This window comes from Acipenser ruthenus, chromosome 4 (assembly GCF_902713425.1).
Source record: "Acipenser ruthenus chromosome 4, fAciRut3.2 maternal haplotype, whole genome shotgun sequence".
In the NCBI taxonomy this organism is placed as follows: domain Eukaryota; kingdom Metazoa; phylum Chordata; class Actinopteri; order Acipenseriformes; family Acipenseridae; genus Acipenser; species Acipenser ruthenus.
This window is the reverse complement of record NC_081192.1, coordinates 99,589,180-99,606,120: the sequence shown is the minus strand read 5'-3', so window position 1 is coordinate 99,606,120 and position 16,941 is coordinate 99,589,180. Positions and strand designations below refer to the sequence as shown.

The window sequence follows — 16,941 nt, the reverse complement described above, 5'->3', positions numbered from 1 at the left end:
GCGTGTGTATGAGCAGCTGGCCTGGTCTGTGTAGTGTGTGTTTGAGGAGCTGGCCTGGTCTGTGCAGCATGTGTACGAGGAGCTGGCCTGGTCTGTGCAGTGTGTGTATGAGCAGCTGGCCTGGTCTGTGTAGCATGTGTACGAGGAGCTGGCCTGGTCTGTGCAGCGTGTGTATGAGGAGCTGGCCTGGTCTGTGTAGCGTGTGTATGAGCAGCTGGCCTGGTCTGTGTAGTGTGTGTTTGAGGAGCTGGCCTGGTCTGTGCAGCGTGTGTATGAGGAGCTGGCCTGGTCTGTGCAGCGTGTGTATGAGGAGCTGGCCTGGTCTGTGCAGCGTGTGTACGAGGAACTGGCCTGGTCTGTGCAGTGTGTATATACGAGGAGCTGGCCTGGTGTGCCTGTGTAGCATGTGTTTTGAGGAGCTGGCCTGGTCTCTGTCTGTATAGTGTGTGTGCGAGGAGCTGGCCTGGTCTCTGTGTAGCATGTAGCATATGTATGAGGAGCTGGCCTGGTCTCTGTGTAGCGTGTGTACGAGGAGCTGGCCTGGTTTCTGTATAGCGTGTCTACTAGGAGCTGGCCTGGTTTCTGTGTAGCGTGTGTTTGAGGAGCTGGCCTGGTCTCTGTGTAGCATGTGTACTAGGAGCTGGCCTGGTTTCTGTGTAGCGTGTGTACTAGGAGCTGGCCTGGTTTCTGTATAGCGTGTGTACTAGGAGCTGGCCTGGTTTCTGTGTAGCGTGTGTTTGAGGAGCTGGCCTGGTCTGTGTGTAGAGTGTGTATGAGGAGCTGGCCTGGTTTCTGTGTAGCATGTTTTTAGGAGCTGGCCTGGTTTCTGTGTAGCATGTTTTTTAGGAGCTGGCCTGGTCTCTGTGTAGCATGTGTACTAGGAGCTGGCCTGGTTTCTGTGTAGCGTGTGTACTAGGAGCTGGCCTGGTTTCTGTGTAGCGTGTGTTTGAGGAGCTGGCCTGGTCTGTGTAGTGTGTGTATGAGGAGCTGGCCTGGCCTCTGCCTTTGCACGACCTGCTGGGTAGGCACACAGAGGACCTTTTCTGCTAGGCAATGGAATGCTCTTGGATGAATAAAGAGCTCAGTTGTGTGTTCCAGAACTATTATAAAACAGAAGTCTAGACTCATTAAAACATTGATAGTGTTAGCGAGGGTGACAGAAAATGACATAGGCGATACAGTAAGAGAATAATGGTAATATATATATATATATTACCATTATTTAAATATGATGACTGCCTTTGGAATACTGGTGCCAGCTGCTACCTCCAGGCAGTGTTGAATTGGAATAGGATCATACCAGACTTAAAGCATTGGGCTATATTGCTTTTTGGGCTGGCCTGGCGTGTGCAGCATGTGTACGATGAGGTGGCCTGGTCTGCCAGTGTAGCGTGTGTGTGAGGAGCTGGCCTAGTCTATGTGTAGCATGTGTATGAGGAGCTGGCCTGGTCTGTGTAGCGTGTGTACGATGAGCTGGCCTGGTCTGCCAGTGTAGCATGTGTATGAGGAGCTGGCCTGGTCTGTGTAGTGTGTGTACGAGGAGCTGGCCTGGTCTGTGTAGTGTGTGTTTGAGGAGCTGGCCTGGTCTGTGTAGTGTGTGTTTGAGGAGCTGGCCTGGTCTGTGTAGTGTGTGTTTGAGGAGCTGGCCTGGTCTGTGTAGTGTGTGTACGAGGAGCTGGCCTGGTCTGTGTAGCGTGTATACGAGGAGCTAGCCTGGTCTGTGTAGTGTGTGTATGAGGAGCTGGCCTGGTGTGTGCAGCGTGTGTACGAGGAGCTGGCCTGGTCTGTGTAGCGTGTATACAAGGAGCTAGCCTGGTCTGTGTAGTGTGTGTATGAGGAGCTGGCCTGGTGTGTGCAGCGTGTGTATGAGGAGCTGGCCTGGTCTGTGTAGCTTGTGTACGAGGAGCTGGGTAGGCACACAGAGGACCTTTTCTGCCAGGCAATGGAATGCTCTTGGATGAATAAAGAGCTCAGTTGTGTGTTCCAGAACTATTATAAAACAGAAGTCTAGACTTATTAAAACATTGATGGTGTTAGCAAGGGTGACAGAAAATAACACAGGCGATATAGAAATTGCTTGAGAAAAATGATATAAATATATATATATATATATATATATATATATATATATATATATATATATATATATATATATATATATATTAATGTACCTAAATATGATGACTGCCCTTGGAATACTGGTGCCAGCTGCTACCTCCAGGCAGTGTTGAACTGGAATTGGAATAGGATCAGACCAGAATTAAAGCATTATTTATTTATTTATTTATTTGTAAAAGAAAACATACACCAGTAAGATAAGAACATAAACTACAAACAAGTGGAAGCTAATTGACCCTTTAGTGCTCGTCTGGTTCCTAGTAGCTGATTGACCTCTGTCTAGTTGGTTCTTAAAGGATCCCAATCATTCAGCATCAACGGCTTGCTCTGTATCCCATTCCATATACTCACTACTCTCTGTACAAAGCTGGCTCCTTCCAAAATGTTGTATTCTGTTGGTTTCGTTGGTCCTGGACAGCCGCCCGGTCTTGTCTGGATCAGGTGTGACACAGTGCTCTCACGGATTCTGACTACTGCAGGTGAGATGAGATTGCAATCTCTGCAACTACTCATCTGAAACTGTCTGTCTCTTTGTGCAATGGTAAATTGCTTGCGTGTTCAAAACAATTATCATGCAGTACATAGTGAAATATAGACCTTTGTTATTTTTTTCCATAAATGCATAGAAGCATAAATCTTAGTTTGGATTTTTGTATAGGACCAGGAATAAGCGGCTCCAAAGAAATCATTGGCATCGAAAAATATATAGTGTTTTATTCCCAAAATTGCTGGCTACATTAGCATCTCAGTAACATACCGGAAATCGTATTGATTGATACTTAAAAACATTTGTTTTGTTTGGATTTTCTGGCTAGGTATGGAAACCATTTATTTTATCGCTAGCTCTTTATGGTAAACTGCTTTTAAGACAAAAAAAAAAAAAATCAGGAATCATTTCAATAAAATATTTAAACTACCGCTTTGATTTTTTCCAAATAAAAAACAGAAGTTGGGGGGAATTTTTAAGGTATTTCAATCTTGCTTTGGTTTTCTGCAGTCTTATTGTAGTAAGTCGTCTCATGCTACACTGCTAGTGCTTTTTCTGTTTCCTATATATATGCAGAATGATTGAAAATTAGACTAAGTTTTGGGAAAAATCAGAATTGCACAATTGGATTGGAGTGCAACTTAACCAGCCTCCTGTATTGCTATATAAAAACGCCACTTGCATTACATTGCTGTGACAGTTACCTGGATTAACTATTCCTTTTGGCAGTGAATTTATATCCCCACCAAATAACATCATTACTGTCATGCTGAACCATTTTGATCCCTTATCTCTGGAGTGTCTATACCATCTTAAATAAACTAGAATGTATTCATACAAACCAGACACATTACCGGCTTGCTGACGATACTCATTTAAATTCTCGACTGCTGATTAGCTTTCTTCAATAGAAGTTGTAACTAACTACTGATACTACCGTATCTTTTAAACATGTCTGTATGTTTTTACCTTGGGCAGTCCAAACTAAATGTGTAGTGTTAAACAGGAAATGTTTGCTGAAAAGCTTTCTATTACCTTGATGCAAAAATACAAATAAAAAAGAGAAAGTTATCTGTTTTGGATACGGCATATTTCGTTGATTTAAAGGTGGATTTTCTTTATGTGTGGCTTGTTTTAATATTCATTTTTAAATAGTATTAAATTACTGAATGCCACCTAATGTCCACTAACTTCTTGACACATGGTGAATGAGAGCAGTTCACAGAACAGGGCAAGATACTCAACTTCACTCCAAATTGAGATCAGCAAAAAAAACATCTGAAACAAATAAATCATAAATTCTCATTTGAAGCCAATAAGAAAATGTAAGGCTACTTCAAAGCCCTTAAATGAAATGCCTGAGTTGTTTGATTTGGAGTAGAAAGGGTTAGAATGGACCTTATCCTCTGTTAATGGCAGGTAAATGAGAGTACCTGGTCTTTTATTGTTGTTTCCAAGATTGTCAGACATTGAGAAAAATGTTGTTTTAAAATAACCCCAAATTAGCTACAACTGCATTATTATTATTATTATTTATTTATTTATTTATTTATTTATTTATTTCTTAGCAGATGCCCTTATCCAGGGCGATTTACAGTTGTAAACAAAAATGCATTTCATTTACATTATATCACTATAATTAATAATTGGAACCAGAAGATACTAGTCATTATTTAATTGTTTTCTTTGTGTTTTATTTTTGTCAAAAACTTTGACATCATCTTCGATTCCTTGTCTGCTCAAAGAGGATACATATATTTCTCCATGACTTAACTAACCCATGAATTGCAGCCAATAAAAGCCCAATTTTCAGTGCTAACTTACAAACTTGTCACAGGCCCGAAAGTGTCTGTGGGTGGCACTGGGTGGTGCAGCTCCGTCCTGAATTTAAGCAGCACACCACTGGATTGGAATGTAAACTGAGACACATTCAAAACTAGTCCCGGCAAACATGTTGTCCCACTGAAATATATCCCATGCTAAATATACCTATGCTTGTGGTATAAACATATTTGCTACAATACTAAAAAAATGATGTTGCCTCTCCTTCTCCACCCTCGCCCCGCAGTGGTGGAATGACCTTCCTACAGATGTCAGGACTGCCCAGTCCCTGACCACCTTCCAGCGCCTCCTCAAGACTCACCTCTTCAGACAGCACCTGTAGAACTCCTCTGTTTTTCCCCCTGGACACTTATCACTCTTCCTTAAATGCGCTTTACTTGCTCTTATCTGCCCCCTATTTTACTGCATTTAATCCTGTACTTCAGAGTACTGTCATCTGTCATGTGTTATTTAATCTGTAGTATTTTGTATTTATATCCTGATGCAGCTATCACTGACACATCTGCTCCATTATTGAATCGTATTTTGTCATACTTGTACTTGCTATAACCAAACTCATTGTATTTATCTTGCTCTTAATTGTATTATTACCTATACTGTGATTCTTGAAATGTATTTGTTTACGACTGTAAGTCGCCCTGGATAAGGGCGTCTGCTAAGAAATAAATAATAATAATAATAATAATAATAATAGTTACTTAGTGTGCTGTAGGTCAGGTCTCACTGCAGCTAGACCATTGTATTAAGTTGAAAAATACAGCACAAAAAGGCAAAAGGTCCCTTTAATTGTAACAGTTACCACAGTAAATCTACACTGAAAAAAGAGAGACCAGAGATGATATTTCCTGTTCTTATATAAGAGGTAAGGAAATGTTTTTTTACTGTAGGCCTGTAAGTTATGAAAAGAAAAAAAAACACCTGTTAGTTTTATAAAACTAAAACCAAACAACTAGATCATATAATTCAAAGTCTAGTAACTCGGCACTCCCAAGCTGTTACTTACATTAACATGGAGTTCTTACTTCAGAAAACACTGCTGTAAACTTCCCCTAGCCACGATGCCTTGAAAAACAGAATTTAATCTCAATGAACAAAATACTTTGGAGTGTTTCCACAGTTCTTAAATGTGAAAGGCTACACCTTAAATAGCTTAACAGAGATGCATGCATTGCTTTTATATCCATGTAGCTTAATTTCAACCATCATCTGCCTCTTTCCTCCAGGGGTTCAGAATGACTGATTTCCATGGCACCGCATAGCTCATCCTAGACTCACGGATTACAAATAACTCCACCCGCTGTGTTGCTGGAGACAAAAAAAACATCAAGAACCGACTTTCTGAATAATAGGCCATCTGGGAGAAAGAAGGGATATAAACTCTAGCGAGATCTAGGAAATCAGTAGTTTTATTGGCTACAAAATACTGTGTGCTGTCATTCCAGCAAAGTCATAAGACACCAGTGAAGGCTGCCAAACAACGAAAGGCAGCGCTGGTTTACGCAAATTTGTGCAATTCATTTAGCCGAGATAAAAGGAAGTGATTCAAATTGAACGAAAACATGTCTGCTGCAGTAATAAATCATGGTCTGGGGAAACACTTACTAGAATTCGTACAAATTGATGTTACCTGCATGTTTGGAGTCGCTTCATTTACCGCCAGTGTTGGGTTCTGTTCCTGCTGCATGCTTCATTGAAAGCCACCGCTCAACAACAGGGTATCTTTACAAAGCAAAGTGGTTCCATTTCCGTATTCCAAATCAGTGGGAAAATTAATTTCTGATTTCATTTAGTTTGGGAGAAAGCATGTAATCCAATCCACAAAGTTAAATAGGCTGATTACTGTGTACCTGCTTGAAGCTTGAAAGCAGAACGCTGAAGATTGTTTTGTAAAGAAACCCTTTGTGCAGGTGGAACTGATCCAGGTTTCCAGTAATACACACCATTGACCATTTGCTTAGTTTTGTAAAGTAATATGTACAAAAGAAAACATACTGTCATGTTGCAGTAAATTGCAGGTCATATGAATAATGGTTGGAATAAAGCTCTTCACATGAATTATTGTGGAATTTCGTGATTATTTTATTGGAAAAAATATTATTACAGTAATTCAATTGGAATGGAATCGGGGTCTGCACCTAGTTTAATATGTACATCCTGGTGGCTGTCTTGAGCACCAGACTATGGTTCGTTTGATTTAGAGAGTATCCCAGCTGTTAATGGATTTGAGATGGGCAGTCTATAGTCTTTGGTAGAAGTAGTTGAAGTTTAAATGTTACAACATGTATTGTGTTTAAATCTTCATATGTTCGACAGCACAAAAATCCAGAAGTGGTGTCTTGGAGCAGTCTTGTTAAGATTCAGTTTATTTCCTATCCAATGGGATGTGTCACACCAACAGTGCAGAGAGGCTGGATTATTGTCTCGAAAGTGTGATGCTTAATTGAACTATGGCAGGTGTATACTACTACAGGGATCACATGTCTCGAATTCACGACAATGCCACATTTCATTGGATGGACAGGTCCTAATAAAGTGTGGTTTATAACTGGTGTAGGAATAGCAGGAACTTGCCCATTTTGCTCTCAGACTGGGATTGGGAGCATCCATGGCTGCAATGAAATCCTTTTGGTGAATATAAACCAGTTAGCACTGTCTGCTTTCTATGGTAGTATAATATTGAGCATCCGTATGTCTCAGAGTAGAAAAAAAATCTTAGTTTATAAAGTGACCGTATTTTAGACTGCTGATGTTTTGCCCCAGTAAATATTGCACAGAATGTCAATGTACAGTGTGTGATTTGTTCCAGGGTCTTCTGAGTAAGAACCCTTACAAATTCAGTTTGTTTTAACTTGAACTGAATGAACTTTGGTAAAAGGTTGGACTTACAATTCTCCTCCAAACAGACTCCTTTCAGCCGACCTGATGTCTATTGCCAGACCATACACTGATCTTTGACGAAGTTCATTAGTGGGTTCCTAAATGTTCTGATTTGTATGTAATAATCCAAACAAATGAATTTGCATTGCAAGCACAAACACACATTTCAAATGTCTGCACAGTTTCATTAATTAATGTGTATCCCCTGCTGGAGAAGAGATCCCTTTTTTACCTAATTTGCCCATTCACCCATCCAGCTGGAAAACTGCTTATCCAATTGTCATGAAACTTGGCATTAACATTATTTTACATAAGTTATTGAGAGTATCTGATTCTGGGGATATATGGAGGGGACTGTCTGTCTGTCCATTCATCCATCTGTCAGTATGTCACACATACACTTTTGCACATATCTAATCAAACTGGGATTAAACATGTAATTGCTAATTCTTATTCTATTCCCTTCTGTACATACTGTTCATATATGTCATGGTACTATTCCCTGGTACTATTCTTTTCCCTTCTGTACTTACTGATAGCTCTGATTTTTGTATTTACAGCAGTGGCGGGAGACGTATGGTACTGACATTATTGTTAATAAACTTGAACACTACATTGTGTGGCATGTGGATGGATTGCAAGTTAACATGCAATAGGTTTCACTGTACGTGATTATGAAGGATGATGCGCGTGGTTATACAGGGGTAGGTAACCTTTGTGAAGGTGTTAAGAATGCTGCATGGTGTCCAGTTCAAATGTAGTGCTAATGGACTGGATAAAAGCATTGTTTGTGTGCACTGTACTTCACATGGCTGTGTATAATGATATGGTATCCTGTCCAAACTAGGAAGGATGCACAATTAAGAAAACTCAGATCTGAAGGCTCAAAAGTCATCTCAGGACATCAGCGGGTTCCAGACACACACAGAGGTCATGATGGGAGGGCTGATTGCAAGCCATTGTGTCTCTCGTGCAGTTGAATGGCCATTCCTGTCGTGCTGGAAACCTATAATAACAGGGACCACAGTAATGCAAGCTTGCTGACATGCCCATCCACATTATGCTCCATCTTTAATTTGTAGCCAAAGATGTTCTTTTTCAATTCCAGAGTGCTCTCATGGCTTTATCCAGAAACCTTGGCTTGATAATCTTGTTATCTTTTCAATGAGGAGTGGCTGCAACCCTTAATTACAGTGCACATGTGGGCTCCCATCTGTTATGGCTACACTGAAACCTTATTCTGAATCACCAGCAATAAAAGATATTGGAAGATGCAAAGCAATGATTTTACTAAATTATCTTTACTATGTCCTGATGCATACTGCCTCTCCATGCATGCTGTAAATAAATGTTGCAACCCGACAAAACTCAGAAATTACAGAATTGACTGTGGCTAGGACCCAGCGTGCATTGTTAGTTTCAAACATTAACGGCTTCTTTGATATTGGCCACTGTATAATGTATGCTTGTTTCAAACCCATTCAAGCATCTGTGGGCTCGATCCATTATTACCCGCTTGTGACTGGGGCTGTGCTGGTTTCCTGCAAACGTTCCCATTCCAGGGACATCTGGGAGACTGTCTGTCTATGTGGACATGTTGGTCAGTGCAGCCACTGGTTTGAGGCCGGTTTCACAGTGAGATTCTGCTTTCCCTTTACTGTTGCTAAATAGTTGCACAAAATTCTCACAGAGTTAATATATGTCTTGAGACACGTCACATGCCCTGATAGATTTGCTTACATTGCAGAGATGTTCTCATTTTTCTTACATTTTCATTTATTTTTGGCTAGTCGCTGTATGTAACCAAAAATATTATAATAAAAATGTTATGGAAATTTTTGGGCGTTATGGGCGTGATCTTTTCCTCTCTGGAGCGCCATTTGTGCCAAAACTATCTAGACGTTAGTTTGTCAGTTTGTTTGTCAATTCGTGAATTGGTTAATGTGTTTGTCAATTCGTGAATTGGTCAATTTGTTTGTCAATTCGTGAATTGGTCAATTTGTTTGTCAATTCGTGAATTGGTCAATTTGACCAGCAGTTCGTCCATAAATTTGTCAATATATACAGCAATTCATAAACGTATTTGTTAATTCATCTAATAATTCGTTAATTAATTTGTCAATTCATTAATACGAAAGGCTGTACGGACCTGCAAATTTCCAATCAACCAAACACACTTCCAAATTAATCTCGCACTGTGCCAAAAACACTGCAACCTTTCTAGCCAATGGGAGTACACACTAATATTTTATTCACTGAAAATCCAGCCTCACTCAAAACTGCTTCAGCCAATAATATTTAGAAGGGCGTTTCAAAATATATTCTATTTAACAAGATACTCGACTCTGCCTGATTTTCAATGGAGACTTCTGTCTCACTCCGCGCAAAGCATTATGGTATATAGAGAGTTAGGAAAAAAAAATTCTATGGAGAGTCAATGCAGGCGTACGAAATGTTGCTGGTTTTCGCCATGTTAAAAAAATGCATACAACTTTTGAAATAGATTTCACATTTGTCCAAGGCCTTTTGAAGAAAACGGCAACATTAGCAAATTATGACAATACGTAGTTATTATGGAAAATGCTATTTTCTGAGCACAGTCCCGTTCGTTGGCGCATGCGCAGAAACATCGCTCTAAAGAAGCGTATTGATTAAATCATTTAACAGTCCGGTAACACCGGTTACTTTCCAGTCAACAGAAACCGGAACCACAGTCTGCATTGCATCACTAGTACAGGTGCTCATTTGTATTTTTCCCATGAGCACAAATACATATTCTTGCAATAAAAATGCATGTTGACCCCTAAAACTGTATTTTATATTTCACAATACACAGTAACTTTGGATACTCTTGAATTTTTTTAAATCAATTATTACGTTTTATCTTCCTATATAAGACAAAACAAACAACAACAGCACGAAAAGGAAGAAATGTCTTTAGGAAATGCAATGTGTTTAAATACAGTCATGGTTAATTGTTTACAGTAATCACTTTTAAAAATCCCTGCATTCTGTAATAGTTTGAGGATTCAAAAACAAAACAAAAAAAAGTTTACTACCTGTTATGCCTGTCCGGACTGGTAAAACGTAACTGTAGCCAATTGTACTGAAAGGAAAAAGAAGTGTGTGTTCTTTTGTCCTGGTGTTTTTTTTTCTTCCTCAGTTTTATGACAGAGGCATATAAATAATAACATGTGTACAAAATGTCAAAGCTGATATTTTGTGGTTTATTACCAGACATAATCAAAAACTTTTGAGTTGTGAGTAAAATATTTTTACACTTACATTTTTGCCAGCTCATGGTTTCCTTCAAGTTATCCAAGAAAAAGTAGCGGCAGGACAGCTAGGTTAAAATGAAATAATATGTATGATTCCTCATGCACACCCTGCCACCGCAGGGTCACCCCGCAGATGAACATACAATTACTATGTTTTGTTATGTGGCAATTTGGTATACAATTTATTTTTGGGAGATATCCCTGTACTCTTCAAATATTCTTTGATTTCATTCCAAACTTCTGTGTCTGGTTTGACTCACACCAGATTGATTTTTCTTTTATCATTGTAAAGGCAAGTGGCATGCATTGTTTTTCTTAAACAATAACCTACAATAAAACGCTGGTCTGATTTACAGGTGTAGCATGCTATGGCTCAAAATAGTGTAGTGAATGTTTGCTAAACATTTGACCCCTTTTTTTCTCATTCACTTGCGTTTGTATTTTGCATAACATCCTGTAGCATACCTGGTTACTGTAGTTCACTGGGTGGCAAAAACAATCTTCAACCCTTAAAGCACCGTTTTTACATGGGATGGGTCTGTTTGGCTGCAGTTAGCTATACCATTTTATAAGGAACTTGAACTCTGCAACGGTTTAAGAACTGAAAATAATTAAACCGGTCTAATTAAGCAAATGATCAGTTCAATGAAGGGTCTAGTTAAGTAATTGAGATAGGCAAGGCATTTTACAGTCCAGTCCCATCCCTCTCCCAGTGTCTGATACAGTCCATGTTGCCTGTTGATTAGACGCAGGTGCCTCGCCGCATTATTAGAGATATTTCATGGTGTGAATTCCGATCATGTTGTTGATATTAGTTTAAAAACTAAGTAATGTTAATTAATGTACAAGTAATGTTAATTATATATTATTTTAGTTCTGCTATATATTATTTTGAATCTTTTCAAACTACTCTCTCACTTACCAACTAGATTAATTGTTGGATTGTTTTAACTTGATCCAAAAAAAAAAAAGTGTCAAGCTACAGATTTACATTTTGGTACAGGTAGCAGATTTTGACAAGGTAGCAAAATTTGATGCGTTCTTTCACATGTCATATTTTGCTACCGTGTAGTGTTAGAAAGTGGTACATCATCAGAATGTGGTATGTGTACCAAACCTTCACCCGTGTATTGTCAGAAAGCGATATGTTGTCACATTGAAAGTGGTACGCTGTCAGATTTTGGTCCAGTTGCAATCAGTTGCGATCTGATGGGTGTTTTCCTGTTGTCAACCAGAGGTACATTTACCATTAGGTTTTTTTTTTTAAACTTACACTGGAAACAGACAATTTCTCTAAAAGAAAATTCACGATGAACAAGACAAAATGAGATGTCCACCGCAAATTGCACAAGTAAAAAAAAAAATGCAGAAGACCCAATGTATTGCATACGATAAATATTTGCATACTATTTTCTTAATGGTGGGAAAATATGATAAATTACATTAACAACGATGTAAAAGACTGGAAAATATGATACATTAAAAAAAAAAAAAAAAAAGATGTAAAAGACCAGACTATTTTCTTAATGGTGGAAAAAAATGATTAATTACAACAACGATATAAAAGACTGGAAAATTTGATAAATTCAATTAAAAGAGATGTGAAAGACCAAAAACAGAATAACGTATCACATTTGAATGGGCACTTGCACCTGCTTTCTAAGCAGAAGTTGTTTATGCATTGTTTACGCATGCGCGAGGAAGCGCAGTGCGCTGCGAACCGCGTACTAGAAAATAACACTACACCGGTAATGAACGGAGTCTACCGAGTTTTATCAACCAGGGGTGGGTATGGGGAAAAAACAAACAAACACACAAAAACATGTCGCTAGAAACATTTAAAAATAAAACAAGGACCCCTATTTCTGCTACAAACACACACACACACACACACACAGAAACAAATGTAATTCAAAGCAAGACCCTTGCCATCCTGGATATACTTGGATCGATTTTCCCAGCGCTATCCCCGTCCACCGTTTTGTTCTTTCTGGGAACCCGTTGGTTGGCGGTTTCCTAGCAACAAAAGCACACTATGCGCTTGCATGTTTCTAAGGCAACAAAGTAACTGAACAGCCAGCAAAGCTTGGTGCGTGGTGTTTTGGCGAAATAAGCTGGGCATTTGTTGTTAGTGACATTAAGGTAAGTTAATAATAATAATAATAATAATAATAATAATAATAATAATAATAATAATAATAATAATAATAATACAATAGGACTCTGATAATATAAATTATACCTAAAAGTAGTGTTTTATGATCGACTTCGTAGAATAAACGACAACAATCAGCAGCCGTGTAAACAGTAAGTATCGTCGCTGTTTAAACTTTAAGAATACAGTTGCTATCATTTTATGTTTAAATAATATCCTTCAACAACAAACAAACTATCCAAGATAATTTTAAAAAGTCTCATTCTAAATACTATTCTGAATTTTCAAATCATACTACCGGTATACATGTTTTGTTAAGAAAAGTTTGGAAATAGTTTTGTATCTAGTCATGTATTGTTTGATGAAATTCCAGTTTTAGCTTTCGTTTGCTCTACTTAAAAACACAACAAATATTATAATTACAGAAAAAGAAAACGAACAGGACACTACATTTGAACTGAGCTCCTGAAATCCATAACTGTATTAGTCAAGAGTATACAGTATGTAATTAATTTGTTAAGGCCCAGGATATTTGCAGTTAGGATATTAACAGATCAAGGGAATTATCCTACAGTCAAGCCTTGCTACAGATCACACTGTATAATTTTTTTTATAGTACTTAATAGTATAGGTGAACCTTAAAGTTTTAACCATTTTGAATTGTGCCTTTCTGTACCTATATGACAAATCAGAAGCTGATGTCATGGGGGCTGCACTGATAAGGGCAGCTCAGTGGACTACAGCTGGTTCTGGGACTGGCAAATTGGAAATCACCCCCTTGAATGAATCCTTGCTGAAAGAGATTATTAAATATGTGGAAAACTTTAGTGCCAGACATCCTCAAGAGGCAGCACTGGTTTTTAAGGAACCTCTTGGATGGACAACAACTTTAGAGCCTTCTGCTTTTGGACCAGATTATGAAATAAGGTATGTTGGATGCAATTCAAGGTGTTTCTCATTGGTGTCATCAGGAAACAACCAGTGAATAAAGTATCACGTGACACCCATGGGGTTTTTCATTGACCAATTTATTTTACAGGGGTCTGATTGCTCATGTTCCTGCCTACTTATCATTTCCACAATATACTTCATTTAAGGTAGTTGTATATAGTTGTGTCTGTTTGCCACATTGCCTAATCTGCTTGCATTTTTCACCAAAAGGCTAAAAGTACAGATGTGACATCACTTTTTCATTCACTGTCCGATTATGCTTAAATAAATATGAGCTGAACATAAGGGTGCTCAAGTGCAATGATTTGTCTAATCATGTGATCATTGTGTGGTCTATGGCTAATGGAATCTACCTCAGTAACTGTTGAAAATAAATACTGTACATAAACTACAACCTTTTTTTCATTCTATTTTATAGTAAGTCCACAGTACATTCAAAAGAAACTGCCAAAGATGGACAACCCTTGTTACATCTTTCATCACACACCATTCAAGTTTACAGTTTTAGTCAGCTGTCCAACATTTTACAGTTGGCCCAAGACAAAAAGTTGAAGGAAGTGCGGGCATGTCTTGAAGGTTAGTTCACAATAGTTTTACAACAAATGCAGGTTAAACACACATATGAAGGTACACATAAAATATTGGTGAAACTCAACAACATTTCATATACAATAAAAAAAATGTATCTTGAAATTTCTTGTAAGTTTTCTCTTAGCCTTTAATCAGGCATGCTTCAGTCTTGTTCCAAGTTTTAATGAAGAATCTTGATGTTTATGGTTATGATAATGTTGCCTTTTACAATATGACTTACAATAATGTTATTTAGTTAATTTACGTAAGCAAGAAAATAATAATAAACAAACATCTACAGTGTTACAGAATGCAGCATTTTTTTTACTGGTAACGTCTATAAATGTATAGACATTTACTGCTGCTTTTTTATATTTACAGTAGAATATTGTGATAATCAGTCAAATCTTACCACAGTGCAACATTATATAAAGGACAGGTTGTTGACCAGTTTGCTAGTTTTATGGCTATTGATATATTTTTCTTTGTTATGTATATCAAGCTAATAGGGACCCTGTAGCAAAAATTCTTGGGCCAAGCTTTGCTACAGTAGAAGGAGAGGATACCTCAATGTTGCGTCTCTTGGACAAAGTGAAAGAAGATGGTGAAGCTCATGAAGCAGAACTGAAAATGAAAATGTTACTCCTCCTTCAGCAACTGGATAAGCAGCTACTTAATAATTCCTTGAAGCAAATGTCACAGTATGTGGTTCACCACTTATTTAGTTATTGTATTATTTAGAAGAAAATACAGGATTTAATTATTGGAATAGATTATTAGAAAAAGCACTGTACTAAATACAATATTTAACTGACAGGAATTGTAATTTATTAATAGATTTTAAATTGATTGTTGCAGAGAAGTACGCCTTACCCCCGTCACAGTTAAGAATGATGTGGAATTGCTGAAACGCTTCTGTGGTGAAGGAGAGAAGATGGTGTTGAAGTCTGTTGAATACACATCAGGTTTGAGTTATATTCACATTCTTCTGTTTGGAAGAAATTCCTGCTATTAGGAAAACACTGTATATTTAAAATGTGTGTATTCGGTTTGCAGAAATATGGGAGCCATTACATATGTCAGATCACAATGTGCTGAAATATAAATAAATTACCATTTGCATATCATTCCCAGTAAATGCATTCATTCTAATGCATCTAATGTCCACAATATGAAAATTGTATTAAGAGATAATACAATATGGCCACATCTGCACAGTAAATCTCAAGCTCACAACACATTTTACACCCGATGCGTGATATCAAATGAAAATAACTGGTCCAAACTGATTAATGATCAAGGATATGTGGATAAAAATATGATAGCAATCAGGTTTATGTTGAACAAGATATAGCTGGAATACGTACAAAGTGCTTTTTGTTAACAATGTTCAGTAGCACTTTAATGTTAAATTAAAAAAATTAGTAAGACATAACTTGCGTTTACCTTCAGTTGCTTGTTAGTGCATCATTGACAATTTTATTTATATTTGTAAACCTATGCAAAAAAGGACAGTAGACTAAACTGCCATTTACACTTATACTTTCACAAAACATATTTAGAACCTGAGAATCTAACATTCAGAAATTATGTAATTGAAATTTACATTGCAAATATTATGGTAAGGTATTATTTCAGTGTTTCTTTTTTATTTTTAATGTAAAGGTAACTGAAATTGATTAAACATTTCTTTTAGATTATGAATTTTCAAATGGATGTCGCGCTGCACCATGGAGGCAAGTTCATGGAGAAATTTGTTATCTAGTAATTAAACCCGTTGACACTGATTCCTTGTACATCACATGCAGTACGGCTGGAGTGTTTCTTAATGGGGTGAGTAACAGTAATGAACGAGAAGTGAAGGTAAAATTACCTTCTAGTGTTTGAACAGGAGAGTTCATTTATATTGTGTAGGATTTATTTTTGCTGTTTAAATAATTCTGTTGTGGTTCCATGGTACAAATCTTTTTCAGGCTTATTTTCTTTTTTATGGCTATTTCTTCAATAACACTGCTTCAAACTTATGCAACAAAATTATCCAAGGAGATTTTTAAGAGAATAAATGACTGAGAGATTGTATGGGGGTTTTAAACTGTAACAAGTTTTCCCATATAATGGTGGTATTCCCAGCAATGGCATCCCTAATGCGGGGTTTAGGGTAAACCATGTGGCTAGACCAACAATGATATGATGCACCTGAAGGGGCATAATCTAAATGTACAATTTTTGGTACTAAAGCACCTAGTGTATATTTATCTATTGCACAATTCTTTTTTGTGACTGTATTCAACCCTATCCTATGTTGAGATGTGCAATGTGTTTTTCTTGATTTATGGACTGTTTTCTACACAGCTATATTCAGAACAGAAAATAAATGAATAGATGCACAAACACACAGACGCTTTGAACATACTGCCAACATTTTGGGATTGTAGATATTACTGTTTAGTTCAGACACAGAATGTGGATTTTATTTTTAATATGGAGCCCTATATCTTTAAATATCTCAATACTGTTTATGTTATATGTATTTATTGATTCACCCATTGTGACTGTTGTGCTTGACTAAGAAGTGCAGCTTGTAGTCTACTCTAAATGATGATAAATAAGGAAAACATAATTTATTCCTAAATACATTCAAGTGCCAATGCTCTTGCAAAGCC

The 16,941-nt window shown here is 37.6% G+C and overlaps 1 protein-coding gene across 2 annotated transcripts in view; it reads left to right on the top strand.

The window, feature by feature from the left end:
* Positions 1–12,636: 12,636 nt before the first annotated feature.
* Positions 12,637–16,941, top strand: part of LOC117400736 (outer dynein arm-docking complex subunit 2-like) — an 86,327-nt gene continuing 82,022 nt past the window's right edge. The window contains exons 1-6 of one of the 2 annotated variants that reach the window (XM_034001035.3): positions 12,637–12,744; positions 13,450–13,684; positions 14,127–14,284; positions 14,781–14,979; positions 15,137–15,243; positions 15,975–16,111. In XM_034001035.3, the coding sequence (XP_033856926.3) occupies positions 13,461–13,684; positions 14,127–14,284; positions 14,781–14,979; positions 15,137–15,243; positions 15,975–16,111 (825 nt within the window). In that variant the 5' untranslated portion in view covers positions 12,637–12,744; positions 13,450–13,460. Of the gene's footprint in view, positions 12,745–12,784; positions 12,910–13,449; positions 13,685–14,126; positions 14,285–14,780; positions 14,980–15,136; positions 15,244–15,974; positions 16,112–16,941 lie in introns of those variants that run through there. The other variant, XM_059023217.1, reaches the window with a different exon arrangement.